The sequence below is a fragment of the Mya arenaria genome, chromosome 11 (assembly GCF_026914265.1).
Source record: "Mya arenaria isolate MELC-2E11 chromosome 11, ASM2691426v1".
Lineage (NCBI taxonomy): Eukaryota > Metazoa > Mollusca > Bivalvia > Myida > Myidae > Mya > Mya arenaria.
Window position 1 is genome coordinate 985,040 of NC_069132.1, and position 27,556 is coordinate 1,012,595.

Sequence of the window (27,556 nt, forward strand, 5' to 3'; positions counted from 1 at the left end):
AAAGCAATTGACGAACGAGACAGAAAAGGACGGGCGTCTCTATTTTCAATCCTCGCGATGGAAAAGACCACCGGTGACGTTAACCCTCTAACACTTAGCCAATTAGTCCAGAAAGTATGTATACCTACAGTCTTGTACGGTTCCGAACTCTGGCATGACATATCAGGGCATGATCGCTTGAAGCTTGAAAAATACATCAGATTAGCTGCTAAACGTATACAACATCTACCAACGTGGTCAAGAACTGATATGACATTGAGTCTGCTAGGATGGTTCCCGTTAGAGCTGGAGGTCGATAAGCGCAAACTTACGTTCCTACAAAAGTAATGTACCCTTCCTAGTGAACACTTAACTCGAAGAATATTTAATCACAGACTTAATCTGTATGTGTTATGAGGATTCAAGCACCAACGAGGATTCATACCAAGCGTTGTGAGTTTGCTTATTCAGTATGATATGTTCAACTACTTACTGGTATATATCCGCACATCAACATTCCCTAGTAAATATAGCTGGAAGAAAATCGTTCGTTTTAACCTTAAAGAGTATGTAGAGACGGACCCTGAAGGTCGATGGGTGATCGCGGTGGTCGGCGATTCAATCCAGGACTCGCTCAGTTACTGACTCGATTTCACCTACACGCGCTGGCTCGGCACCGAGTACCCGGAAGGTGACTGCCGCCTCTACTCATCGATGCAGGAGGCCGTCGAAGTCAAAACCATTGAAGACAATGAAACCTATTTCGGTTTTCCAGAAACTACAGCAGCAGGTAATTGCAGTTATTTTCATTTACCACATCACGGCGGGCAATCATTGCCTTATGTCAATAAAAAGCCACTCACATGTAAAGAAAATGCTTAAACCTAAGGTACGAGAACAATTCTCACTAAAATCCAGGTTTTTACATTGTCAACACTAACATATACAATGTAGCAAGTTGTGCAAGTTCTAGACGATCAGATTTTAAATTTATTTAGAACTTTTTTATTTAAAACAACTCATAGCCATTCCTATGTGGAACTACATTCTCTAATTTTTAAAATTTACTCGTATAAACCTCTAAAAATGAAAAATAAGAAACCATACTCACTGTTTACATCCATATTCCACTCATTGGCACTATAACGGAAGACGCGTTGGAGCATTTTCAACACAACAAAAAGTTATGGCTCCAATGATTGCCCGCCGATCACATTTTAGCCTAAAAGTATGTTATAATTATAGGGAACTTCTTTTTATGCGCAGTCCCCCATAGTCGCTATTTGTTAATCTGATCTTAAAAATGTCATTGAAGTTAATTTTCGCCCCGTCCAGCCGTCCAGTATTTGACTTACAAATGAACAACATTGGTATAACAGACATTCACATGTCAAGTTCTAAACACTTGTATATAGAAAACATATTGCATATCCACTGCGGAACATAAACAACAAAATAATAACTAATTTTAGAATAATGTATGACTCGCTAAATTAACTTTCTGTATGAGCGCTAATTAATATGACCCCACTCGAAAAGTAAGATATTATTTGTTTTCTAGCCATACATTAGGCACACATGCATTCAAGCGCAGTGTTATGTAGACATCGGTTCCAACTGCAGCTTATGTCATTATAATAGATTCATTATTTCAATTACAGATCCTTTTATATCCAACGCGTCTGTATACCTCTTCGATGTGAATGAGGTCCCGGGGAGGTACAACGTTGAAGGATGGTGCGACTTCAGTTTCCCGGGCAAGTACGGTCGTAATGAGGCGTACGTCATCATCAACTACATGATGGAAACTGATGTCGCCTCGTACAGTGTAAGCTTTGGAAAACATTTGATTTGTATATTTTCACAAACCTAAAACCTCTTCTTTTTTGCTATTTGCAATTCTAAAATCCCAATATTTACAAAGTGGGTGCTTCATAAACCAATTGTTTTAAGAATAGTAGGTTTGCACTCAAAATAGATTTAAGATTTTATTTCCTCAAAGTTCATTCAAGTAAAATACTGGAAGCAAATACGCAGTAAATTAACAACAAGAAATGTCACAGAACATTTTCACCCCACGACTAAGATCTTAAATAAAGCGGTCCCTATTAAAGTATTAGCAAATGTGTGTTCCTAAGCGATACGATATACCATTGACACGTTTCAACTTTGACAACTCGTATGTATATCCGACTGCTTTTAGGATGACCAGGGTGGAATGGTGTTGATGCATGGTATGACGGGAGAGTTTACGTTGGCGCAAATGCATGATGCCTCCTTCACCACATCCAGCATTGAATTTTATGTTGCAACGACTAAGAAGCCTGTTCAGATGGAAAGTTGCTACTGCCTGTTGTATTCCCGTGAGGCTGATGCCCGCGCAATGGTTGAGACGCTATATCAGGTCACTGAGGCATCCCCAACACCAGGCGACGTGGGGTCAACGTCGACAACTGTTTCATCGGAGGCATCCACTACCACTGACGGCCCGGAGTCATCCACTACCACTGACGGCCCGGCGTCATCCACTACCACTGACGGCCCGGAGTCACCCACTACCACTGACGGCCCGTCGTCATCCACTACCACTGACGGCCCGTCGTCATCCACTACCACTGACGGGCCAGAATCATCCACTATCACTGACGGCACTCAGTCCGACATTACCACTGGCGGCATAGGGTCCACCACTTCCACTGGCGGCCAAGAGTTCACCGCAACCGCACTGCACCACGACCATGTCTACCTTACTAGATCGACAAACACCGGTATTTCCAACATGCGTTATAGCTATTTACATTATTTCGTTTTCACACAAGATCTCTTTCTTCACATGCCTTTGATATTTATCATAAGCCTTAATTATCCACGCATTATCTATTTAAAGCTGCACTCTCACAGATATACCATTTTTACAACTTTTATATTATTGTCTTTGAAGGAGCAATTTTTTGCGTAAATATCTGCATATCAATGATAAAAGATTGCTGACAAAAAAATCAGATCGGAGATTTTCATATTTTTCGTTAGAAAAATATGTTTATGGCTTAAGAAAAATGCATAAAACATCGATTTTTGAACTTAAATATTAAAATCTGCGATCTAATTTTGTTGTCAGCAGTCTTGTATATATAACTGGTTTCTGTTTTTTTTTTGCAAAAATTATTAAAAAAAAACGTAAATTTAAATCTACGAACACTGGTTGAGTTCTTTTACAATCCTATCAAACATATAAATCTCGTTTTTGTCTTCCGCCACAGAAATTATTTTAACTGATGACGTCACAAGTCCGGGTTACCCCAAACTTGTACGAGGACGACGCATGGTACGTCTCACCAGGCCGGACAACCACGCTCGGGAAACACGCCTGAAATCAGATTGGTAACTCAATTATTTTGTTTTTATTTAATAAGTTGAGTTGTTTCATGCAAATGGAGTATTTGTGGACTAATTTTAAGTGAAGAACATTTGCCACAATTGGCATTTAACACACACTACACCGTTTCGTCTGAATGAAATCCTTCGAACGAATGTCAGATTCATAAACAATTACCTATCTTCCATTGTGTCTACTGACATTAAGGTTTTTGAAATATCAAATATCAAGTCAGGCCTTTAAAGGGACCAGACACCAGATGAAAAGAAAAAAAGAGAAAATCGTTCAAAACGTTTAAAAATAACGTCGGTGTATTTATCGACACTCATCACGTGACCTTCTCGTGTTAATATATCCACAACAACACAACATGGATAGTGTAAGGAAGCGGAAAACTGCTGCGAAAAAACGTGGACACAGAGCCCGACATACTGACTTAGATATTTTGGCATCTTAACAATACATTGATAACATCACGTGATAATGTCATTTATTCAATCACGTAAAAAGAAAGCAGTACTTAAGTGACCATTATCGTTGTTAACGCTTACCAAAATTGTGGTCTTCCAGGACGACATTCGAGCAAATATCAACATTTGTTGAAGGGTTCCAACTTTTGGTATCATAGTGTTATCTCCTAATGATTTGCCACAATTTAGTCGTACAAAAAAACAAACGCATTTTACAGAAAAAAAGATATTTATATGTTATACATGTTATGTCTTAATACTTTAAAACAATCATCTTATTTTACCACGCTATTAAGATAAAAGAAAGCTTCCAAAGGCTTAATACAAGCACTCGTGAACATAAATCACGCCTCCGACTTGAATGACGCCATGGGTCCAGGACTGGTCACGCGGTGACCCCATATTTTTCCAAATTGAGTCACTATTTATAGTACCAAAATGGCGTCTGTGTTCTGATTCCCATGAAAATATGAAACATTTCCAAGAGAGAGTTGGCGTCTTGATCGATGAATACAGGTTGACAACGTGATATATAGGTTACGGTGTTAGTTGGTGACCCGATATTGGAGAAACGGGGCACAATAAACATGTTTATTAAATGGATGTATTTACTTTGCCCCGGTCAGCTGCTTACCCTGTGACTTATAAAACTGTTTTTTCCTAGTGTACTAACAACTGAAACCAAATAGTCATACTAGCCGTGTACATACCACGTTGACCGCGTTCGGGTATTTGTGAGGCATGAAGAGTATGCCGCCACTTTTCTGGTACACGTGACCGGCCTTACAAGGGGTGCCCTTCAACAGGAAGTCAAGGTAGAAGCACGAGTAAGCGACGAACTGGGGCTCCGTGCTCCACACCTCCAGGTACCTCCCCGTGTTTTTGTGCTCCGCCCTGCACGTGTAAGGGTGAGTTTCAATTATGTGTTGTCAAAAAAAGCATTGTGTTTCTTCGAAGAGCTTGATATAAAGCATGTGCATATCGAGGTCAATTTAAATGAAACTAAGAATCACTGGTTGGTTAAATAATAATAATTATTATTAATCAGTGCATAGGTTTAATGATCGGATGTATTGTCTGATCCTAGAGCATTACGATGTCTTGTTTATACATTTATTAATTATAATATAAATCTTCGCTACAGTGAAACTGAACCATATGACGTGGCACGCCATCCCTGTACTCCAGACAACAGGGTGGTCACAATAGATTTTGCTCAGATGAGATGAGCTTAAATGTAAAGTGGTAACCTGGCAACGAGTCTTTTCTGTCCGTCATGTCCTTGCACGAGATGCGAGTGGTGGAGCCCGTCTTTCCCGGGCATGCGCTCTAACACGTCGCCTAGCAACACCGGCTTCCGGAAGTCGAACAAGCTGCCCTCTACACTCAGAATTTTGCCTGAGTGAATAAACACAGAATGCTGTTACAGCTGATTTAACCTACATTAATAAGATAACATTTAAAAGAACAAACCATCAGACATGCTTTTCCTTTGCTTCGTGCAGAGCTAGCCACACACTAGTGACTATAGTTTAATGAATTTTATAAACATATATAAGTATTTATGTCTTTGTTTGATATTAATAAGATGTATATTTAGACCAATGACGTCAGAGCCAATTGTCTTATCGTCTTAAATCATGTGACCGAAACTTTAAACCACGTGACTAATATCAGCCAATCAAGGCACTCCTATTCCATCACTCTTCGTTCAGATTCAAAGCGGAACCACGCTAAAATTTTTGGAAAACCACCTCCTCCTCTCCTCCTCTCTACAACGTAAGACATTATTGGCTCACCTCACTTTTTGAATTTATTTTATTTTTATTTTCTTATTCCTTTTGATTTTATATTTTATATTTGTTCTTATATTATGGCGGTTTTTTAGCTGTCCAGATATGGAAAAATAACTTTAAACTTCCGGCATTCTAGAATAAATGCCCTTATTTCAATTCAAACAAGTGTTGTTATTATTTCCATACATAGTGAAACCAGGTTGTCCATTACTCCGGAAACAATAGAACATGATGATAACGGGGAAACACATTCGAATATCTAACCTGTTGGAATAAATCGTTCGTTAAATTCCAAGATTTCGGAGGAGTTTGAGGTAACGATATGATCGCCAACATACCCATGGTCCTAGAAATAATCGGGGCAATAGTAAGTAGTACAAGTACTGTATTTATAAGTTCTGACGACACATATGCAAAAACATTATACTAGTAAATTATTAGTAGTATACAAATGTAATTAATTACTCGTTTATATTTTAAAAAAGAACACATGTGTTGTTTGATTTAAACCAGTCATCTTCAGATCTGTATCTCTACTTATAGATACTATAACAAGTTAATGTATGTGCACAAACGACTAGGTGTACACTAAATTGTGAGCCTACATGTCCAGCTAGGTTAACCATGAAGTGATTCGCCATGTCTATTGGAGTGGCTTTGTTCGTAGTCGCCTGGTAATCCATCATGAACTCCGCGTCTGACGTCAGCTCATATGTCACCGTGACGTCAACGTCTCCCGGGAACCCCTCCGCTCCGTCCACGTCTGTGTACGTCAGGATTAACTTGAAGCCGTCGATTTTCCAGTCGAAACATCTCTATACGAATAATGTATACTGATATATTTATAACTACGTGTATAAGCAATATAATAAGTATGTAACCATATGATCAAACAAGATACACGACAAAGAACTACATGAACAGTGTGAGAATAGTTGTAAACTACTTAATCATTAACGTGCACAAATAAGTGTATTCGTAAATTAGGCAGTTTTTCTAAAACCGGCATGCACTTACATTTACACGAACTCATATTGCCGGTTAGCGCATTAAATACTGATTACTTCAATAATTACTCAATCATGGCTATGTATCATTAGTTTATGTTTTAAGACATAACAAAGGTCTTAAATAATAAACCGGTTATAGTCTGCTGAGTTTGCTGTCCCAAAAACGTACCCTCGTAAAGCCAACAAAGCCGCCGTGACATAAGTTGTTTCCAAGCGGGTCGTTTTTGCTGACGTCATAGCGCTTGCCGTCAAGCTCAAATGTCGCCCCGTCAATCCTGTTCGCCACCCGCCCGCAAATAGCACCTAGAAACGCTGGGTTGTCCTCATAGCCTGGAAGGTGAAAACGCTGTAAAGAAATGGACGTTTTTTGCAAATACCGGACGGACTCACAATACAGTCCAATAAGTGCATAGTAGATCGAGCGTCCGTTTAGGGAGTTAAATCTTCGGCCCAGTTATACCAAAGACGTTCATGTTGTATGTTACTCATAAGCAACGACTCTCTGCCTTCACTACAAGTATGTACCTTCGAATGTATCGTGTCCGAGGCAGATGTCGGTTATGTTGCCGTCCTTGTCCGGTACGAGAATTTCCTTTACCACACAGCCGAAGTTGAGCACCCGTACCGTCACGCCCCCCGCGCGCAGGATGAACCTATTGTGAAAACACAGCTAAAATGAACTTGAGTGATGTAAATCACCAATTATTTCCGATTAATCATTAAGTGTATTCAACTTTTTTTAACATCGATTGTGAATATAAGACATCTATTAGAAGACGTTGATGTAATTCCTGAATTGAAACCAGGACAGATGCGGCAGTTGGGGGTGGGGGTGATGGTGCCTATACGACCCGAGAGACGGGCATCTGTACAATCTGTACACTGGCAATTTCATAACACATAGTATTACAATGTATATGAAAGAATGCGATAATTGCAAACAATGTCAGTTTTATTTTTTCATATTTATCTGCATGGTGTACGTGGTTGCCAATGCATTAGTTAATAAAACAAAAATCATGTCGGTCCATGTATATATATATATGTACGTGAAACTTTACATTGTGCTTGAACAGACTGATGATATATATAAAACCGGTATACAATGTGCTGGCATGACATCCCGGGAACCAGTCATTTCGTACCATATATATATATATAGTCAATCATGCAAGCAATGGATTGAATGTCACCGTAACAGCAGAAAGAACGGGGTTCAGTTTAAAAAATGTAAATGACGTGACGCCATTTGACTACGATCGAAGTGCTCCGTGACTAACTTTTTGAAATGTTTGCTGAATGCGTTCATTTCGTAGTATAGTGTTAAACATTTCAGAATTTCTCCATATGAGATAAAAAAAAAATGCATCCTATCATCGAACTTGTAGCTTCAAAACTTCCCGGACAACCCTCGTATAATCACTACAAACACTACTCAGTTTTAGCTGAAAAAATAAAGCTTAAACAAAATTACATATTATAGGTTTCGGTTATGAATGTTCAAAGGGTACAAAATCACCGAAAATTGGAGAGTACGAAAATACTAGGGAACGAAATTATTGTTAACCCACATCCCTAGTGTACGTATGAATTGAAATAAAGAAAATAAGTTAACTTACACATAAACGTCTTTTCCGTCAGACGTTTTCCCAAAATGCTCTTTGGTAATTTCTTTTAAACTCATTTTAAGATTCTAATATTTTAGAGAGAAATGTGCGTAAGTAGTCATAAGATAACGTTTAGTGGAGAGTTATCACCGGGACCTTGAACTCTTCCGATTCAAATCTTCATCAGTACTTAATATACTGTGATGTATTCCTACAGTGGTGAGTACGCATTTGCAATATCTTTAGATGTATGCATGTTTGTGTTATCAATATTTGATTTACAAAATTTGAAAGTTTTTTTGTTGTTTTTTGTTTGTTTTGTTTTTCAATATCTAAAAGATTTATATCAACAATCTTTCAAATCAAATCAAATCAAATTTTATTTTCAGTCGGTATGACATAACAGAGAAAACATTAGCTATGAATAGCTATTGACCGACTGTATCGGCATTTGATGATCGAACTTAGGCTAGGACTGGGAGTAAATAAGATTACATTATTGGTCCCAGGCTAGGAGTACGATTAGATCGAACATAATTGTTGACTGCTTCAAGATGGGTGATCGATTAAATTAAATTACATTAGATTAATCAAGTCTGCCTTTTGCCAAAACAAAGTAATTTATGATTTTATTGTACAATAAATAAAGGTTTTTGAACCAATGCAAAATATTAGGCTCGGTCTGACTCGAGTAACAAAAAGTTTTCTAATTCAGGGTCAAAACATCCGGACAGTGAATAGCTGTCAACGACTGATAAGAAAGATGGGCACCAAAGTTTCGCCGTATGGATCCTGGGCTTCTCCCATCAGCAGTAAACTGGTGTCAGAGAGCAGTGTGACATTCCAGGGCGTACATGTTGACCCATGTATTGAAAACAAAGGTTTGCTGATAGTGTCTTGCTAGTTCACATCATTATGCACCAGTCAATTGATACCATGGCCCCCTCAGGTCTGGGGAATAGCGGGGACCTTGAATTTCCGTCCGGCCAAGCCCAGGCAAAATCCCCCCCCCCCCTGCAGGGACGAACTGCTGGTGAAACCCCCGCAAAATGCCCCCGCACCCCAGGGACATGGGACATTCCCTGCTACAGGGCTTCTAAAATTTTAGAACCTCAATTGTACAGGACCCGGCGACAACCCCCCCCCCCCCCCCCCCCCCAAAAAAAAGAGTCTGATTTTATAGAAATGTCATACATTTTCGCAACGTGTTTTCTGTCAAATTTTTTTCGCGATGTGAAAATTTGTAAGAGGGCTCTTGAGCCATCATAGCCGATTTGGATAGTCATTGATACAAGCTTAATTCAAATAAGATTCTCATCGTGTTCTTCGGCATTCCTAATAAGATTGACTGCTATCCTAATTAACTGTGGCCGACGGGAAGTGGTCAGACGACAAAAAGAGAAGCAGTATTATGATTTATTTACTTAATGCTTCTACAGTCTACGGGTTTTTTGCACAAATCAAGCTTACAATGCATTTAAACACAGGATTTACCTTTCCAATAAAATGAAACTTGACTGATACAGACAACAACTAAGCCAATTGTAACAACTCAGCCATCCTCGTAAATTCAATCCTAACAACTCAGCCATCTCCGAGGTGTTCCGATTGTTGTAAAACTGTGAACCGCAGCCTTCCGGTGCAATTCATGTATATATATAATTATGTTTTGACAGTATGAAATGAAAAAAACACATCAAACTCATAATACTTTGTTGGATATTTATTTATTTTTGTATGGAACTAATATAAAATAACAATATCTGGTAATATTTCTTGTTTTTATGATATTTATTGACGCAATATTGTTTAACCCGGAATTCCAATGGGAATAACTACCCACTTTTGGTACAAAACAATTTGTACTTGAAGGATTTGCAATATCGAAAATCTTAAAAAAAATACGTAAATGTACAATTATTTGGACTAGTGCATAGGCTAATTTGCTGCATATTTATGTTAGTCCACCTATTAAAATGGCCGTCAACAAGTCTTTTGATGATTTTATGACTATGGCAGACTCAAGACATAAGAAATGTCAAAATAAAAAAAACAAGTATCCCTGAATGCTCAATATTGTAGCTACTGCTTGTGTGAATAGGCTGTTGACCAAAAAAATGTGAATATATAGACCAGTGCTCAGGGTTTTTTTTCTGTGATTTTTAGCTCGACTATTCGAAGAATAAGGAGAGCTATCCTAGTCACCCGAGCGTCGGCGTCTGCATCGGCGTCGGCGTAACCACTTATGTTAAAGTTTTTGTAAGAGTTTGTGTACCACCTCAAATATTTTCAAAGTCCATTCACATATGGCTTTGAAACTTTGCTCACGTGTTCACCATTATGCCCCCAACCTGTACACAGGAGGAGAAAACTTTATCAAGCATTTTAACAAAATTATGCCCCTTTTTCAACTTAGAATTGATGTTTAAGTTTGCGTACCACCTCAAATATTTTCAAAGTCCATTGACATATGGCTTTGAAACTTTGCACACCTGTTCACCATCATGCCCCCAACCTGTACACAGGAGGAGGTAACTTTATCAAGCATTTTAACAAAATTATGCCCCTTTTTCGACTTAGAACTTACGTTAAAGTTTGCGTACCACCTCAAATATTTTCAAAGTCCATTGACATCTGGCTTTGAAACTTAGCACACTTCTTCACCATCATGCCCCCAACCTGTACACTGGAGGAGGTAACTCTATCAAGCATTTTGACAAAATTATGCCCCTTTTGCAACTTAGAATTTACGTTAAAGTTTGCGTACCACAAATATTTTCAAATTAAATTTATATAAATTTCTCAGCACATCATGTTTTGCATTGAAATCTAATTTAACAGTGATCCATGCATGTTTCGCCAAAACTTCAATCCATACACCGAAAAGCGGCGGAATAGTCGAGCGCGATGTCTCTGTGACAGCTTTTGTTAAAGCTGGCATTCGGTCATATTCCCAATGGCTCAAAGTATCTCTTGTCCCAATTTTCCAATAAAAAAACCCAATCAGAAGTTCAGAAAATTTTGATATAACTCCATATTATCCTTTATACAAATTATTGCCCTTGATTTACTTCATAAGTTTTGTGAAAGTTTTTGGGCAACATTGGGTTTTAACTCTGATATCATAGTTTTCATTTAATTGCGTTTATAGTTTACACAGTGGCCATCGCACAAATTAGGTGACATAACTCTGTTTAACCAAAAATACAAATTATGGCCCTTGACCATTTTGTTTACTTTGTTTTATTTTAATTGTATTGCTTTTGACATGTACATTTTTGTATATTAGAATGTTAAGGCAGGCCAGCGGTAGGGCTGCTTCAAACTCACCTCTTTAGGTTAGACATATAATGACCAAATTTGATATATAGGAAGAATTCATGGAGACCTTTTATGGGATTGCACTTGGGGCCTTTCAGAATTAAGGTAAAGGTCACTGTTACTAAAAATGGTTGGTAGTGAATAACTTCAGTTAGGGTGGACATATTGCAAATAAACTTGATATGTATATGTAGGAAGAGTTTACAAAGACCTTTCATGGCAATGATTGTGTTTGGGGCCCCTAGGGTCAAGGTCACTGTTACTTAAGATAGAAAAGTGGTTGGTACTGAATAACTTTATAGTTTGGGTTGACATATTGCAACCAAACTTGGTATATGGGAAAGGTTTATGGATACCTTTTATGGCATTGAATTTGGAGGCCACTAGGTTCAAACTCACCAATACAAAAAAGATGACCATTTGGTACTGAATGGCTTAAGTTAGGATTGACATATTGTGACCAAACTTGGTATGTAGGAAGAGTTTATGAAGGACTTCCATGGGATTGCATTTGACCCACTAGGGTCCAGGTTAAGGTCACTGTTACTAAAAATGGAAAAAAATAAGTTGAAACTGAATCACACAATGAAGCCTGAAGTCAATCATTGAAAACCTGGCTTTGTGGCATTGGAGTTTTTCTTGTTTACTCATTTATTTGACTTATTTTTATTGCCTTTGACAGGCACATATTTCATGATTATTGTATTCATTTCTAAGACATAGCTGTGTATAGTCAAGCAGCTGTCCTACAACAGCTCTTAATTTTCAATGATCAATTTTGATAAAACACAGGAAAGCATATATAATAAAATATTTTATTTATTTATGACAGTTCCTCTTTATTAGATTTAAGGTGACGGCATCTTGGTTGCCATCGTGGACAAAATTTAGGTTGATCCTGAGCTTGTTTATCAGGGTGCACAAGTGTCAGCCTGACAGTGTCAGGCAGAGTTTCATGATTTTAACCAAAAGTGCACAATTAGGTAAAATTTTGTCACAATATGACTGGACTATCAGTCTTTACTTCGCCACAAAAATGCGCATTAAGGAAACTTGTTTAACATTTGGACATTTATAAGTGTTAACCTACTGTTGCCCAAACAAAATTGTCAAAAGATGATTCTAAATTAAAGCAATTTGTCAATTTTTAATTTTTTTAGGGTCATTGATGTTTTTATTCCATTTACCTTAATTGTCCTATTAAATTTGCATGCAATAATAGATTGACCATGGGCCCTGGTGGGTCTATTTTCCAACTTTGCTACATGGTCAATGATTACATTAACTAAAAAAAGCAAATTTATTTTCATAACAACATTCCATTGGCCGCTATTTTCGAGCATCTGCTCAGAATGTGACATCATGCAAATACAGTAAAACCATACCCTTTTGTTTACAATGACAGGTGAATACAATTAAAGTCACGTAATGATGAATTGGTCATGTGATGCGTTGTCAGGCAGAATAAAAGGCCACAACTATTCAAATTTGTATTTGTTTTATGTGCTGCCTATCTTAGAAGATAGAGAATAAATCTTGATGCAGTTTTATACTTAAAAGAGATAAAAAGTTTAACTTAAATATTCAGGACAATTTTCTGCCCTTAATGATAAACAATTATTTCTCATTCTTGCCTTAAGTCTTGTATTGATATATTAAAGCCATGTATTCACTGAACTATTGTATTGTCATGCCTGCTTGCCTTAAGTCTTGTATTGATATATTAAAGCCATGTATTCAATGAACTATTGTACTGTCATGCCTGCTTGCCTTAAGTCTTGTATTGATATATTAAAGCCATGTATTCAATGAACTATTGTATTGTCATGCCTGCTTGCCTTAAGTCTTGTATTGATATATTAAAGCCATGTATTCACTGAACTATTGTATTGTCATGCCTGCTTGCCTTGAGTCTTGTATTGATATATTAAAGCTATGTATTCACTGAACTATTGTATTGTCATGCCTGCTTGCCTTGAGTCTTGTATTGATATATTAAAGCTATGTATTCACTGAACTATTGTATTGTCATGCCTGCTTGCCTTGAGTCTTGTATTGATATATTAAAGCCATGTATTCACTGAACTATTGTATTGTCATGCCTGCTTGCCTTGAGTCTTGTATTGATATATTAAAGCTATGTATTCACTGAACTATTGTATTGTCATGCCTGCTTGCCTTGAGCAAGACATAGTTATCACAATGGCAGTTCCGTTTGTGTATATGCATCTGTCCGCACTGGACTTTGTCCATGATCATATCTTGACCATGCATAATAGGATTTTCAAAAAACTTGCCATGAAGGTTCACCATGATAAGATGGAGTGTCGCACACAAGACCCAGGTCTGTACCCCAAAGGTGAAGGTCAAGGTTACAGGTCAAAGGTTGAAATGATCCTTTTCCAGGCTGTATGTTGAACTTTGCATTGTAGAATTTTTTTAAAACTTGCCATGAAAGTTCAACATGATGAGGTGGCATGTTGCTCAAAAGACCCAGGTTTGCACCTCAAATGTAAAGGACTCTTAGAGGTCAACAGTTGAAATGATCCTTGTCCAGGCTGTATCTTGGCATTGCATTTTCAAAAGACTTGCCCATACAACCCAGAACAATAGACCTTATGGTCAGATTAGCAGACTTGATATGAGGGCCCCCGACCGGCAAATAATTGCAGCATCATATGGCCAAAAATTATTCAATGTAGGTTGGATTTACATTGAAATGAGTACATTGTACATAGCTAGTATGTGTACATAAAAATGCATTGAAATTGCATTAAAATATGTATATCCATCTACAATTTGTGTCCTTTTCAGATACAGTATACTGGAGTGAACTGCGGTATGATGAAGGTGGGCGGTACGTGATTTGCTCACACAAGGTTGGCACCGAGGGCTATCAGTCATGGACCCCAGAAGGATTCAACGCCAGAACAAGAGTACATGAGTATGGCGGGGGAGCAGCCTTTGTCTTCAATGGCACACTGTATTTTAGCAATTTTGCTGATCAGAACATGTATAAGCAAACAGCCCCTGGTGAAAAACCTGTCCCTGTCACTAAAGAAGGAAAGGGATGGCGTTATGCTGATGGAAGTTTGAATGCTAAGGTTTGTGGTTGCCAGAGAAATAGGGAGAATTATATGGAAATATCTCACTTTCACATGTAAGCTTTCTTGGTAAACATACTATAATATTTTGAATATCTGGAAGATACATACATATGTAGGATAGATACTTGATTAACTAAATTTATCTCAGAACCTGATTCCAATCTTGTGTTAAGCTGATAAGCCCACTTTTCAGACTGGAAGGATCTACTGTGTGCGGGAGGACCACAGCAGCGGGGTAAAGGGGCAGAAAAAAGAGGCAGTCAACACTGTTGTTACCATCAACCCAGACACTGGCGACCAGGTGGTTTTGGTAAGGAAAGTCTGGATATTATCATTTATAATTTAAACTGTCATATGTTTAATGACAGATTGCTCCAAATGAAAAGTTAGTGCTAGCAAGCTATATATTCTGGGAACTTTACAATCTAGCAAGGAGTGTATTGTGTGAGTATCTTTATATTTTATTTAGTTTTCTGTCTCAGATTGCTAGCATATTTATAAGAGCTTGAACCCTTAATTAAGTTTACCATTGGAATTTAGTATAAAGTGATAGAAATGTACATTATCATAGAATATTTACATATTTTAAACAATTTCTTAACAAATTACTGAAATATTAAATCTTACTAGAAATTGCCGTCTGATCATTTTTTTCAAAATCAAAAAATGCCGAAATTTTTCGCTTGAACTTAACAACTTCTAAATGATTTGTCTGCATTTGATCAGGGTTTGTTCTGAAGTCATTATTTGCATATTGATGTATATAATAATTTTATGTAAATGTTTCTCTGGTACTTCCATTCTTCAAGACATATTTTCATTATTACTGTTACCGGTTGTAATAGACTAATAGCGATTGACAAAGTATAGTTTAATCTTGTTTTCATTGTGCAGGCGTCAGGATGTGACTTCTACAGCAGCCCACGAGTGTCTCCCGATGGCAAGAAGATTGCCTGGATCCAGTGGAACCACCCAAACATGGTGAGGTTTACATTTTTTTATAATGGGTGCTTGTCTTAAAATACTAAAGGGATTGAAATAAAACTTAAAATGTAGATTGATGAAAATAACAGAAAATGCAGTATCCACGAATAATAATCCTACCCTGCATATTTATTTAGCAATCCCCCTTAACCTGATATTTTTCTGTAAAAAGTGCTTGTTCGAGCCATATCTTTGATTGTTCTTAAGGGATTCATATGAAACTTGGTATATAGATAGATAGCAATCAATTTATAAATATTTTGAAAGATTCATATTGAGGCTATCATGCAAAGCTCCTTATCTACTGTGTTTATGAATTTCATTGCTGCTTTTTTATTTCATTGCTTGAAATTTATTTTAAAATCTAATTAATTCTTAAACCTGCCCATATCTTTCAATGTTATGAATTTCCCAACTTGTGTATAAGATTGCTACAACCCTTTTATTTCTATCTGACATTACATTGTAATACAATTTCTGCCTTTTCATATAAATTGGGCTCATTTTGGAGCATCCATCACTTCCAGTGATACTCTTGTTTTACGGTATTTTTGGAAATAAGTTATTTAGCGAACAAGTTGTTTTATATCATGATAAGTGCCAGAATCTTTTTTCCGTAAAAAAATAGCAAACAGACCTACTTTTTTCACCTGCGCAAATGATGAGCTGAATACCACAAACAGACAAAGCAACGCCATTTCCCGCACAACATGCATTGCAAAAAAGAAATCCCTGAAATAATTTAAAAACAAAATGTATTTCTCATTGTTTTAATCCATTTATAAGTTAGATGAATGCTGAGATATGATATCCAGTAGAAATAAAAAATAAACACTGTACTTACCACAAAATTTGCTTTCTTATAAATTGTGATGCCACACCCGGTTGTATGAAGTCATAATTTTGTCTTATGCTCATGATGTCATTTTTGGTTTAAATGCAGAAGGTGACATGTGTAAAACAGAAAAATACATGATGGTTCTATTGAACCAGAAACAAGGTAAAGCATGTGATAAATGAACTTAGGTACAGTCCAAACTCGCTAAATCAAAGTCAGATATCTCGACTTTCCGGTTGTGTCGGCTTTTTTCTCTGGTCTCGAATTTATTCCTTCTTATTTTATTAACCAGGTTTTCACAAAGTTATTAGAATGGCGAACGTCGTTGTTCGGGTTGACATATCTTGACCAAACTTGGTCTATAGAAAGAGTTTATGGGTACCTTTCATGGGATTGTATTTGGGGTCCCTAGAGTCGTGGTCAAGGTCAATGTTACTAAAAATAGAAAAAGGGTTGAAACTGAATAACTTTAATTAGGGATGACATATCTTGCCTAAACTTGGTCAATAAGAAGAGTTTATGGAGACCTTTCATGGGATTGCATTTGGGGTCCCTAGGGTCAAGGTCAAGGTCAATGATACTAAAAATAGAAAAACAGTTGAAACTGAATAACTTTAGTTAGGGTTGACATATCTTGACCAAACTTGGTCAATAGGAAAAGTTTATGGATACCTTTCATTGGATTGCGTTTGGGGTCCCTAGGGTCAAGGTCAAGGTCACTGTTACTAAAAATAGAAAAACGGTTGAAACTGAATAACTTTAGTTAGGGATGACATATCTTGACTAAGCTTGTCTATAGGAAGAGTTTATGGAGACCATTCATGGGATTGCGATTGGTGCCCTAGGTTCAAGGTCAAGGTCACTGTTACTAAAAATAGAAAACAGTTGAAACTGAATAACTTTAGTTAGGGTTGACATATCTTGACCAAACTTGGTCTATAGGAAGAGTTTATGGATACTTTCATGGGATTGTGTTTTGGGGTCCCTATTTGTATCGATTTTTCTATGTCGAATTTTTTTTTTTGCTATGTCGACCACCTATTTCAGTCCCTGTGGTTGAATTTTAAACATTGTCCTTGTGTCTTATGTCAAACTGTAGATCGAGTTGTAGGTGCTAATATTTTCATGGCAGTTTGCGGCATGTCGCTAAATTACCGTACGTGGCAAAATAAAAATCTATTGCTGAAGCTGTTCATTGAAACACACAAGGACCCTGATGACATAATGCGAAAAATTCGACAACATTGAAAACGTTTACGTACAATGTACAAGTGTATGTTATTGTAATTTTATAACTTTTTTGTGTAATCCATAAATGTGAATTAAATCAATTTGCCACAAATAATAATTCTTTTTTTTTCAACTTTTTTTTCAATAATACGTTTGCTGTTTTCACAACAGTAACAAGACTGTTAAATTGCAGCGCGTAAATTGATTTATTCATATTTAAATATGAAAATTCTACTAAACTAATTAAACTTTTACCTATTCCTCAATGATATTGTCTTGGATGGGCTTGAGAAGAAACATTGCTAACGTAACGGTTATTAATCAAGACTTTTTACATCCTTAATACGTTTGGGATCTTAAATGTTAATACATTCATACACACAAACATACACACAAACATACACACATGAAAACACATATACCATTTCATATCAACCAATTATTTCTGTTTTATACATATCTCATCTTTGAAATTTTTATGCAAACATTATTCGGCGAAAAAAGAAATTCACATCTAAAGACCTTTATCGACAATATCATGTTGTTAGTGTTTATGAAACTGACTCATTGTTGTATCAGCCTTCACACTTGGGTATGTGTACAATGCCTCAATCTAGGAACTGATGCATCTCTTATCATCTATAGTTATAAAATATTTGTACTGTTCCAGCCATGGGACACGACAGAGCTATGGATAGCAGACCTTAATGAGACCGGGGATGGGCTGGTGTCGGGCTCAGCAAAACAGGTAAACTTTGATGTCCAGTTATGTCTAGCTTTGCTGAAAAAATTGAGGTATTGGCATCTAGCTTTGGTGTTGACTGCATGAACAAGATGGTGCAAAATCCTTACCGGTAACCTTCAACATATCTCTATATAACTACATGGGACTTCGTAGTACAAATGTGTTCAATGACATTGCAAGTGTGTATGTAGTGCAAGGCACATCACTCCTAAAGTAGTTGTCATCAATATGTCCATTGACTGATTGATAACAAATGGTGAGTGTTGGCATTTTCTTGATCTAATTGTCCTTAAGTTAGTTTTTAGAAACAGTTTCTGGCACAATTAAATGCAGATCATATTCAGGTGTTTATTACTGAAGTGCATGAAGATTGTTCTAGAAGTTCCCTGTATTTAAACACAAGTTTCATGCCAATTTAAGGATGTTTTCTGTTCAAAATGTTTTGTGCACCAACATAATATTTAAAAAGAGTAATTCTTCCCCTTGTTTTTATGTGAGTAATTACATAATACACATTTTATGATAAAGTTGAATGTGACAGGTATCTGGAGGGGATAACACCAGCGTGATACAGCCATCCTGGACATGTGACAATGAACTGCTCTATATCAGCGATGTCACTGATTGGTGGAACCTGTACCATGTGACCGGGAGTGGTGAGCATGTCAACCTGTTGCCACGGAGCCAGGAGTGTGGGGGCCCACAGTGGGTGTTTGGGCTGTACCCATACATGGTGGACCCACGGGGAAATGGGGACATTGTTACTGTTACTGGTTCGGTGAGTAAACTGTTATTACTAATTGCTGGTAAATTGGTTATGTTTTTTTGTTGAATTTGTTTGTGTCTATAATGAAATATTTCTTTGAAAGGTTTAATTTTAAGTTATTTATACTCTATTTTGCATCAATATATATGGATTGAATTTTAAATTTAACTTACTCTGACACTCAATTATTTATGAAACATTCGGTCACTTATGTGTATTTCATTTCTGTCTTTTAGGAGATGGGCGTGTACAACCTGAAAACAAAGAATTACCGCACTGTAAAGATGGACTTTATCAACCTGTCATACGTAAACATGACCGGGAACGGCTTGGTGTACTGTGTGGCCGGCAGTCCCACCCAGTTCCACTGTGTCATACAGGTTGACACACAGTCGGACAAGGTACGTGTATTATAGATAGATGTTGAGACAATTTTTATACAATTGGACATGATTGGTGAGAAAAATAGTGATTTTTTGTAAAAGATATCCACACTTAAGGTTCATGACAACTTAATGATATTCGATTTTCCATGTACAGGTGACAGTTTTGCGTGAGTCCAAGTCTCTCTCTGTAGACAAAGCGTACTTTAGCATTCCCAAGGAAATTACGTGGACAACCTCCGGCGGGGAAAAGGCGTATGGTTATTTCTACCCTCCTGTTAACAAAGACTTTACTGCACCAGGTACATGTAGTCTTAGCTGGCTAATGGTGTAATGTAGTATTAGTTGTTATTCATTTTCAATATATAAAAATAAAATTAAACTGTCAGTTAAATCATTAACCTGATATGTTCATGGTTTCAGGGAGTTTTATTTGAAATTCCTGTTTAAGATAATATATTGGTCCCAGGTATCAATAATGACCAATTAGTAGCAAGTTTATTTTCATTATTCTGCATTTGATATACATGAACCAGTGCTAGAAATTCTACTTTTCTAGCACTCATCAAACTTTCTGCATTCTTATGTAGATACAAAAATACCCGGGTAGCATACAAGTCAAACTCTATATTAATCATAAAAAGTTAGAAAATTTCAACTAGCTCTAGAGGAGATTTTTTAGGCAGTTCCTTATATATTTTATTTCTTTTATTCATCAGAGGGCACATTGCCACCACTTCTGGTGAAGAACCATGGAGGACCGACGTCACAGGCATCCAGCACATTAAGTCTAAAGACCCAGTACTTCACGAGTCGTGGGATGGCGGTGCTGGACGTGAACTACCGTGGCAGTACCGGATATGGGAAGCAGTACAGACATAGGCTCCGAGGACAGTAAGTGGCAACGTCATGGTTGTCAGCAGTTTGTCGCTATCTGATTCCCTATTGATGATGTGTGTTCAGTGAAGACACATGCAATATTTCGAACTTGATCAAAGTAAATGTTGTAAATTTGTTGAAAATTTAGTTGCTAATTTTGGAGTTAATAATTACTAATCAGTTGCACTTTTTAAAAAGGCCAATGTTTTCAACTTCCATGTGGTCAATCTCTATCATTTGCCAACAGGTGGGGTATATTGGACCTTGATGACTCATGTACAGGGGCGGAGTTCCTGGCCCAGTCTGGAAAAGCAGACCGCAACAAACTTTGTATTGATGGCGGGTCTGCTGGGGGATATACAACATTGGCTGCCGTTACCTTTAGGGATACATTTAAAGCTGGTTAGCACTTGAAAGTGTCAAAAGTTTAAATTTGGTGCATAATCATAATTTGAGTGCTATAATTTTAACCATAGCTACATTAAAGAACATTGGCATGAACAAGTATTTGAGTTGAAATTTAATGAATACATTTAATGATCCTATGTTATAGTCGTTGAATTAGAGAACTGTAGCATAATCCTAAAAACCTTTATTTTTCAGAATTCAGAAAAAAAAATATTAGCTTAAAAATGACGACAATAACCTTGTTATTTAATGAAACTTCAGTTGAAAAAAAGTAGTATGTTCATGGAAAAGTATATAATCTGATCTCTTGTCACACTTTTTTTCACAGGAGCGAGCCACTTCGGTATAGGAGACCTGGAAGCCCTAGCCCAGGAAACACACAAGTTTGAGAGCCGCTACCTCGACACGGTTATCGGTCCGTATGTGACAGAGGAGGACAAGAAGAGATACAAGGAGCGCTCGCCCATCAACTATATCGAGAAACTGAACTGTGCCCTCGCTCTCTTCCAGGGGGATGAAGATGAGGTGATGTTGAATGTCACTTAACTAGGAGTTCTATTCTAGAATCAGATCTGTATGGGGTTTTCATAATAATTGAATAACTACTAATGTACAAAACTAAAAATAATGATTACATTTCAATTGGAGGATTTCCTTCATCTGGTGTTGTAAAGGATAAAGGATTAACCAGTCATGTCTATGGGGTACTGATTGTTAAACATCGACAAAGGTCACCGACTGGAGCTGGGTACAAGGGTTCTGAATTAACATTGGGAGCCTAGCTCTACCATTTCACTTTTTAGAGGTTAGTTTTCAGATGGGTGTTTAAGCAGTCCACCGGATTTATGCAACCAGATATTTATTGACAATAATATATAAGTCCATCAACTGAATGGTTGAATAACAGCCAGATTCATGTTCATTACACACCAGCCCTGAAGAAACCCCATTCCTTTCCGTCATTTCAGATAGTTCCCCCAAACCAAGCTGAGATGATGTATAAAGCAGTGAAGGCGAAAGGCTTGCCGACCATGTATGTTCTCTTCAAAGGTATGACCTTCGATGGATAACTTAAACTGTCACATCACTGGCTACAAAAACTTACTTAAAACTTACTACATTTCATTTACAATCTGAATGATAGTAGAATTTGTGAAAAATAGTTAATGAAACTGAACTTGATGCCTTTATTAAACATCAAATTTTGAGAAATAGCTAGATTATACATTATTGAATATGTGTATTTCATTGCCATCCGTGCATATGACTGCCTGTCTGTCTGCATCGAGCTTAGTCTTTGTCATGCAAGGACAGATTCAAAAATTACTTGGCATAGCCCACTATGTACGTAACATGATCGATAATGACCCACTATGTACGTGACCTGATCGATACTGGCCCACTATGTACGTGGCATGATCGATAATGACCTATATGTCTTCGCTGATAAAGCATATAGTGTTCAAGACCAACGACCTTACCTGAAAGTACAAGTCCACACAGTGACACTTTCATTATGATTACATGTCATATGTGTTTGTAACATAAAGATGACTTGGTCAAAGGTCAAGGTAACACTAGAGCTTTATTGTTATGTAATGTTGTATGTATGCGCATAGATGTAGTAACTCTTAGTCATATCCTGGCTGTAACTTTGTAATGCATAGAGGGATTTTGAATTTACTTTGGACAAGTGTTTGGTAAATAAAGACAATGTGTAGCGTGCAAGAACCGGGACCCTTACTCAAGGTTCAAGGTCACACTGAGAGTTTAATCTTTATTGAATATATATATATGCACAAAGATAAGAGTATCCGTGTCGAGGCTGTAAAGTTGTCATGCACAGAGTTATATAAGCACTTGTGTTGTGTACATAAAGGTGATGTGTTGCAAGAAAACCCCATGACCCTACCTAATATTTTCAGGTTACACTTAATCATCAATAATGCTGCATATATGCAAATAGATAGAATATAGTGGTTGCATCTGGGCTGTAGCTCTGTCATTCCCGGTGATATTTCATAATTACTTTGCACATGTATTCAGTACATAGGACGATGTGTTTTGTGCAAGACCCATGTCTCTACCTCTTACTGTATCACTCTTCCACACTTGTCGTCAACAATCATGGGGGCCAGCATATATTTAATTTATGATAGCTCTTCCTGAATGTAGGCATATTAATATTTGAATAATCTATTGAACTGGATGACTTTTTAGGGGCATTCGTCACTTTCTGTGACAGTTCTTGTCACTCTGAAGAACCATTGAGATGTTACTTAATAAGATTCTCTTTTGCTTAAAGAAATAGATCATACTGTATCGTAATTCTTAACGAGTGCATAACATTGTATTGTTTTCTGAAAAATGAGATTATGTTTTAAGAAACGCTGGAAAGTAGAAATTGTGCAAAGTTTATTTAAGAAATATTACACACCACTGAGGGTCATATGCCATTATAAGGACCAGCCAGACAGTCCTCAAAGGTGTATATTGACCGAGGCGTTAACCTCGGTCCATTCACCAAAAGAAAAAAGTATCAAATATTGTGATTACCATGGTCGTGGTCTGTACCATTGGCCTGTGGAATCTTTTTACCATGCGTGGTATTCAAAAACCAGTCAAGATTTTAAAATAAAATTTGTAAATATAAAGTGCACATGAGACAATAAGCATATGTGTACCAAGGCCGATAACTCTGGCTTTAGTAGTATTTGTGTTAATTTCTTTCCAACAAAACAACAACAAGAATAGATGACCAAGGTACCAGTTTGCAATGCTCTTGTTAATACTACAGAAACACCTCATGAGTCGAATCTGTGCTTCTACCATTGTAGGTGAGCAGCATGGATTTCGGAAGGCAGAGAACATTCAAACAGCCCTGGACGGCGAGTTTTACTTCTTTTCCAAGGTGTTTGGCTACGACCCCGCAGACAAACATATCAATGTGAGTTACATTCTTTTCACCTTTGAATACTTTATTGAGTTTACTTAAGCCATAAATTAATCTGATTCTGCTAGAAAAAAATATTGTATATATTGAACACCTCTTTCAGCACATTTTCATGGCTTCATATTATCATACATGTATACAGTATCTTATTAAAGATGTCACAACAGCATTTGATTTAAAATTGCTATCCATAAAGAAAATGAGACAACTGTTTTAATATAATAATGTATAACATATTTTCAATTTAAAAAGCTATTTAATAAACTAAAAAAATAGCTATAAAATCAAGTGTTACACGTAAGATGTGTAGAGACATTGGGATCTGGGATGTGGACAATTGTGTGCTAGTTAGGGATCTTTCCTCTAAAATGTATTTACATAATATTGTTACTTAAACAGATACCTTATTTTTCCCAGCTACCCATTGACAACCTGAAGTGATGTGCCAGACTGCCGCCAGTAGCTCATGATGAAATCCTGGGAAGGAAAATGTGACAGATGTTAATAAAACATGTTTACAATGAAGTGCTTATGGATTCCTGCTGATTCATTAATCATTATCTAAGTGTTATAACTGTTTATGAAATACATTCTGATGGGTTGTAATTTGATTACAACTGTTTATTATAAGAAATTTGGTGTTACCTTTTTTATCCAATATTTTTTATCTTCCACATGTAATGATAGCCACATGTATGTCCCTATTTGGCTACCCCATGTGCATATACATTTTGTTTACAATAATTTGGATGTTTATAATTAATGTTTATCAAATGTGATGAATTTGTAAATATCATGGTTTTTTATATGAAGTTTAATTCATTATCATAAATCTTTACTCTGCTGATTACTGTCTGTGGTGGACATGGAAAAAATTCTTTATTCAACTCTAATCAAAATTGATTTTCCTTATGTAAAGCCAGCACTGAATACTTCATTATGGTTTTCATTGTGTTAATTAAAATGATATGTTTGTATACCTGTGAAATGTTAAATATATGTAATTATTGACTCTTGATCTTATAATACTCAAATTATTGTGTATTTCATAGAGAAATGTTCAGCATATAACATACCGCAATATATCAACATCAACCCTTTTATGCCCTGCTAAATGCATGGGAACTTGCAACAATATTAATCGAAGGTTGATTTTTGAAACAATATATTTTTACATTCTGATTTCATTAAAACATTCAGCCCTATATGCGCTAGTGTACTGTGATGACCTTATGTTTTTCTCAATATTTTTATAGCAAAAAGACATTTGTACTATTAAAATGAATATTTTGCGAGTTTTCTAGGTGACTCTTAATTGTGAAGATTGTGTACAACATGAACTTGATCCAAATGCAATATTAGGTCTTTTTACATGTGTTGTCATGTAAGGTTGTATTGTCATGCTTTTACATAATTTACTGATGGCTAAATATGAAACAAAATGTGTTAGTGCTAGTTTTATGGTCAATTTTTTGTACACTTGACATACTAATGTGAGTTTTACACCTTGAATATGTACATGCACCATGTTGTAAAGTCATTCATTGAAAGGACACTTTAGAATGTCTTTTCTCTGAAGTATAACATTAAAGGTACTGCCATGGTACTGATAAAAAGATTATTGTCCGCAAAGTAATACAAAAAATTAAAAAGTAGTTCATACATGTAAATCAAAACGCTTCAAGATATTCTCACAAAACTTTGTACATATGATACAAATGTGGGTATGTGTACCAAGTCACATCCTCCTGGCAAAAAGCATGATGATTGGTTTTAAGTAATGCCTGATGGTCAACTCAGACTAACAGACTTGCATTGTCGTCAATTGAGATCAACAGACTTGCATTGTCTTTTATTGAGGATAACAGACTTGCATTGACGTCAATTGAGGCCAACAGACTTGCATTGTCGTCAATTGAGGCCAACAGACTTGCATTGTCGTCAATTGAGGCCAACAGACTTGCATTGTCTTCAATTGAGGCTAACAGACTTGCATTGTCGTCTTTTCATGGGGCTCTTATTTCAGTTAATTATGTCTTTCTTCAAAATATAACGTCATACTTGTCAAGAAATTATGTTTACCAACTATGGAGTAAATTGTATGGAGTGACATGTTTGCATATTAACCAGATCAAGTGTGTATTGTGTTTCTATTGTATTTCATTATTATAGTTCATTTCTGGTATATTCATTTATTCAGGGATTATTTATTTTTATTAAATTGTATTAAAACAAATAAAGGTCCCCATCTCTGTCTTGCCGATTCCATTGAATCCTTATCAGAAATATTTACAAGTTTCGCTGAGGTTGTGTGACCTGAGGGCTATTCCAATAAATCATATAACCCCCAGGGGGAAGGCACTTTAAAAATATACCATCCCCCTACAGAAGCAAATTTACTTTTTCGGGGTCCAGATTAGAGAAAAAAGACACCCACCCATATATTATTTAAGTAATTGCCCCCACCCTATTTTACTGGAATAGCCCTTGCATAGCTTTATGACTACCATGGTCAATAGTGTTATAGTGAGTTACCATTGCACAGTTCCCGCCAACGTTCAAGTTTCTTCAGTAACAGTACTAACTACATGTACATAGTCTAACATGTTGACTGAGTCCGTATTTCAAGCTTCTTGGGGGAGTACCGCAGGTCAAAAGGTTACGCCCCTCAGTTAATCCCCCATAACGTCAAAACCTGGTACTGTTGCAGTATTTCCATAACTGCTATGATCCAATGTCAGAGATTTCAATGGAAACCAGGCCTGTTTTGATAATCATCACCCGAAGCTATAATTATCCATGCGTGCGACGACTGTCTTTTAAAGAAATTAAAAAAGAATTGGCCTTGAAAAGAATCTCAGTAAAATGCCAAACAAACAACCATTTCCATTTATTAAATTTAGAACAAGAGATCAAAGGATGGCTATTGAAATTGGCAATTGGCATTGAATACCACTTAATGAAAGAGTATGTAATAATTCCAATAATAATTTGGGTGGTGATTTTACACTATTTAGTTGATGATGTAACCTTTAAAAAACCGAACGTTGTCAGTTTTTTAAACCATTCTTATACAGACACCCCAATACATATTACATGCAGTTATTTGTTTTATTCATTCAAGCATCAAGCAAACGCAGGCGAATCTATACAGATTTGTAGCTACTATTTTTCAAGGATTAGGTGGTTGAATGGTTGTAAATACTGAGTCAGTTGCAGCTACATGTATATTGATATGTTACAGAAAATGTGTATGTTTGTACTATTCTGTTTCACTTTATTGTACTTGTAAGCATATACTAAATGTATAGCTTATTTGTGTTGTGTTTCACTCAAAGACGTAACTATATGTGTATGAGGATACCTGATATGACACCAATTAGGAATGGCAAGAGTAGTAGAAACTGTCCTCGAGTACTCGTAAATACTTAAATTGGTTTTCGGAAGAGACATGTTCGTGTACCCTACACATGAATGTTTATTTGTGAATTAGAAAATATAGTACTTAATTTCACTGTGGTCATTTGTTAAAAATTTAATTAACATACATTCCACAAAATAAGTATGACTTAGTAAAAATCATGTTGTTTTTATATTTATATGTATGTACTAGTAAGTTAGATTCCAAGTCAAATTCATGACTCTCCTATACCCATGTTGGGTATCACATGGGTATATGGGTATCACATGGGTATATGGGTATC

The 27,556-nt window shown here is 36.6% G+C and overlaps 3 protein-coding genes across 7 annotated transcripts; 2 read left to right on the plus strand and 1 right to left on the minus strand.

Moving 5' to 3' along the window:
* The first annotated feature begins 693 nt into the window (after positions 1-693).
* LOC128207757 (uncharacterized) lies at positions 694-2,841 on the plus strand. Its single transcript, XM_052910883.1, has 4 exons — positions 694-769; positions 1,641-1,807; positions 2,183-2,719; positions 2,836-2,841. Exons 1-4 carry the CDS (start codon positions 694-696, stop codon positions 2,839-2,841), a joined length of 786 nt encoding a protein of 261 aa, XP_052766843.1.
* Positions 1,955-8,400, minus strand: LOC128208944 (galactose mutarotase-like). The gene is made up of 8 exons (XM_052912674.1): positions 8,251-8,400; positions 7,157-7,284; positions 6,801-6,961; positions 6,227-6,436; positions 5,886-5,967; positions 5,076-5,223; positions 4,536-4,719; positions 1,955-3,346 (listed from the first exon to the last, which is right to left on the minus strand). The coding sequence occupies exons 1-8, from the start codon at positions 8,313-8,315 to the stop codon at positions 3,248-3,250; spliced, it is 1,077 nt and encodes a 358-aa protein (XP_052768634.1). The 5' UTR covers positions 8,316-8,400; the 3' UTR covers positions 1,955-3,247.
* On the plus strand, positions 5,919-27,167 carry LOC128208943 (uncharacterized peptidase YuxL-like). 5 transcript variants are annotated; one of them, XM_052912670.1, is made up of 15 exons: positions 5,919-5,988; positions 8,954-9,119; positions 14,374-14,663; positions 14,860-14,976; positions 15,561-15,647; positions 18,389-18,466; positions 19,005-19,241; positions 19,466-19,630; positions 19,770-19,914; positions 20,332-20,506; positions 20,739-20,893; positions 21,228-21,424; positions 21,868-21,949; positions 23,737-23,846; positions 24,270-27,167. In XM_052912670.1, exons 1-15 carry the CDS (start codon positions 5,944-5,946, stop codon positions 24,291-24,293), a joined length of 2,073 nt encoding a protein of 690 aa, XP_052768630.1. In that variant the 5' UTR covers positions 5,919-5,943; the 3' UTR covers positions 24,294-27,167. The 5 variants fall into 5 exon arrangements, with proteins under 5 accessions (XP_052768630.1, XP_052768633.1, XP_052768631.1 ...); XM_052912673.1 differs by lacking the exon at positions 5,919-5,988 and adding an exon at positions 8,442-8,457; XM_052912671.1 differs by lacking the exon at positions 5,919-5,988 and adding an exon at positions 8,656-8,719.
* The last annotated feature ends 389 nt before the right edge of the window (positions 27,168-27,556 follow it).

What these genes read in the sequence shown, in the direction of transcription:
- LOC128207757 (XM_052910883.1), top strand. Translation starts at nt 694, where the DNA reads ATGCAGGAGGCCGTCGAAGTCAAAACCATTGAAGACAATGAAACCTAT. An exon ending in TCCAGAAACTACAGCAGCAG is followed by an intron (nt 770 to 1,640) that starts GTAATTGCAGTT and finishes TTTCAATTACAG; the next exon opens with ATCCTTTTATATCCAACGCG. An exon ending in CTGATGTCGCCTCGTACAGT is followed by an intron (nt 1,808 to 2,182) that starts GTAAGCTTTGGA and finishes GACTGCTTTTAG; the next exon opens with GATGACCAGGGTGGAATGGT.
- LOC128208943 (XM_052912669.1), top strand. Translation starts at nt 8,900, where the DNA reads ATGCAAAATATTAGGCTCGGTCTGACTCGAGTAACAAAAAGTTTTCTA. An exon ending in TCCAGGGGGATGAAGATGAG is followed by an intron (nt 21,425 to 21,867) that starts GTGATGTTGAAT and finishes CCGTCATTTCAG; the next exon opens with ATAGTTCCCCCAAACCAAGC. An exon ending in CATGTATGTTCTCTTCAAAG is followed by an intron (nt 21,950 to 23,736) that starts GTATGACCTTCG and finishes CTACCATTGTAG; the next exon opens with GTGAGCAGCATGGATTTCGG.
- LOC128208944 (XM_052912674.1), bottom strand. Translation starts at nt 8,315, where the DNA reads ATGAGTTTAAAAGAAATTACCAAAGAGCATTTTGGGAAAACGTCTGAC. An exon ending in GCTTTGTTGGCTTTACGAGG is followed by an intron (nt 6,437 to 6,800) that starts GTACGTTTTTGG and finishes TTATTCGTATAG; the next exon opens with AGATGTTTCGACTGGAAAAT. An exon ending in ACCCGAACGCGGTCAACGTG is followed by an intron (nt 3,347 to 4,535) that starts GTATGTACACGG and finishes ATCTGATTTCAG; the next exon opens with GCGTGTTTCCCGAGCGTGGT.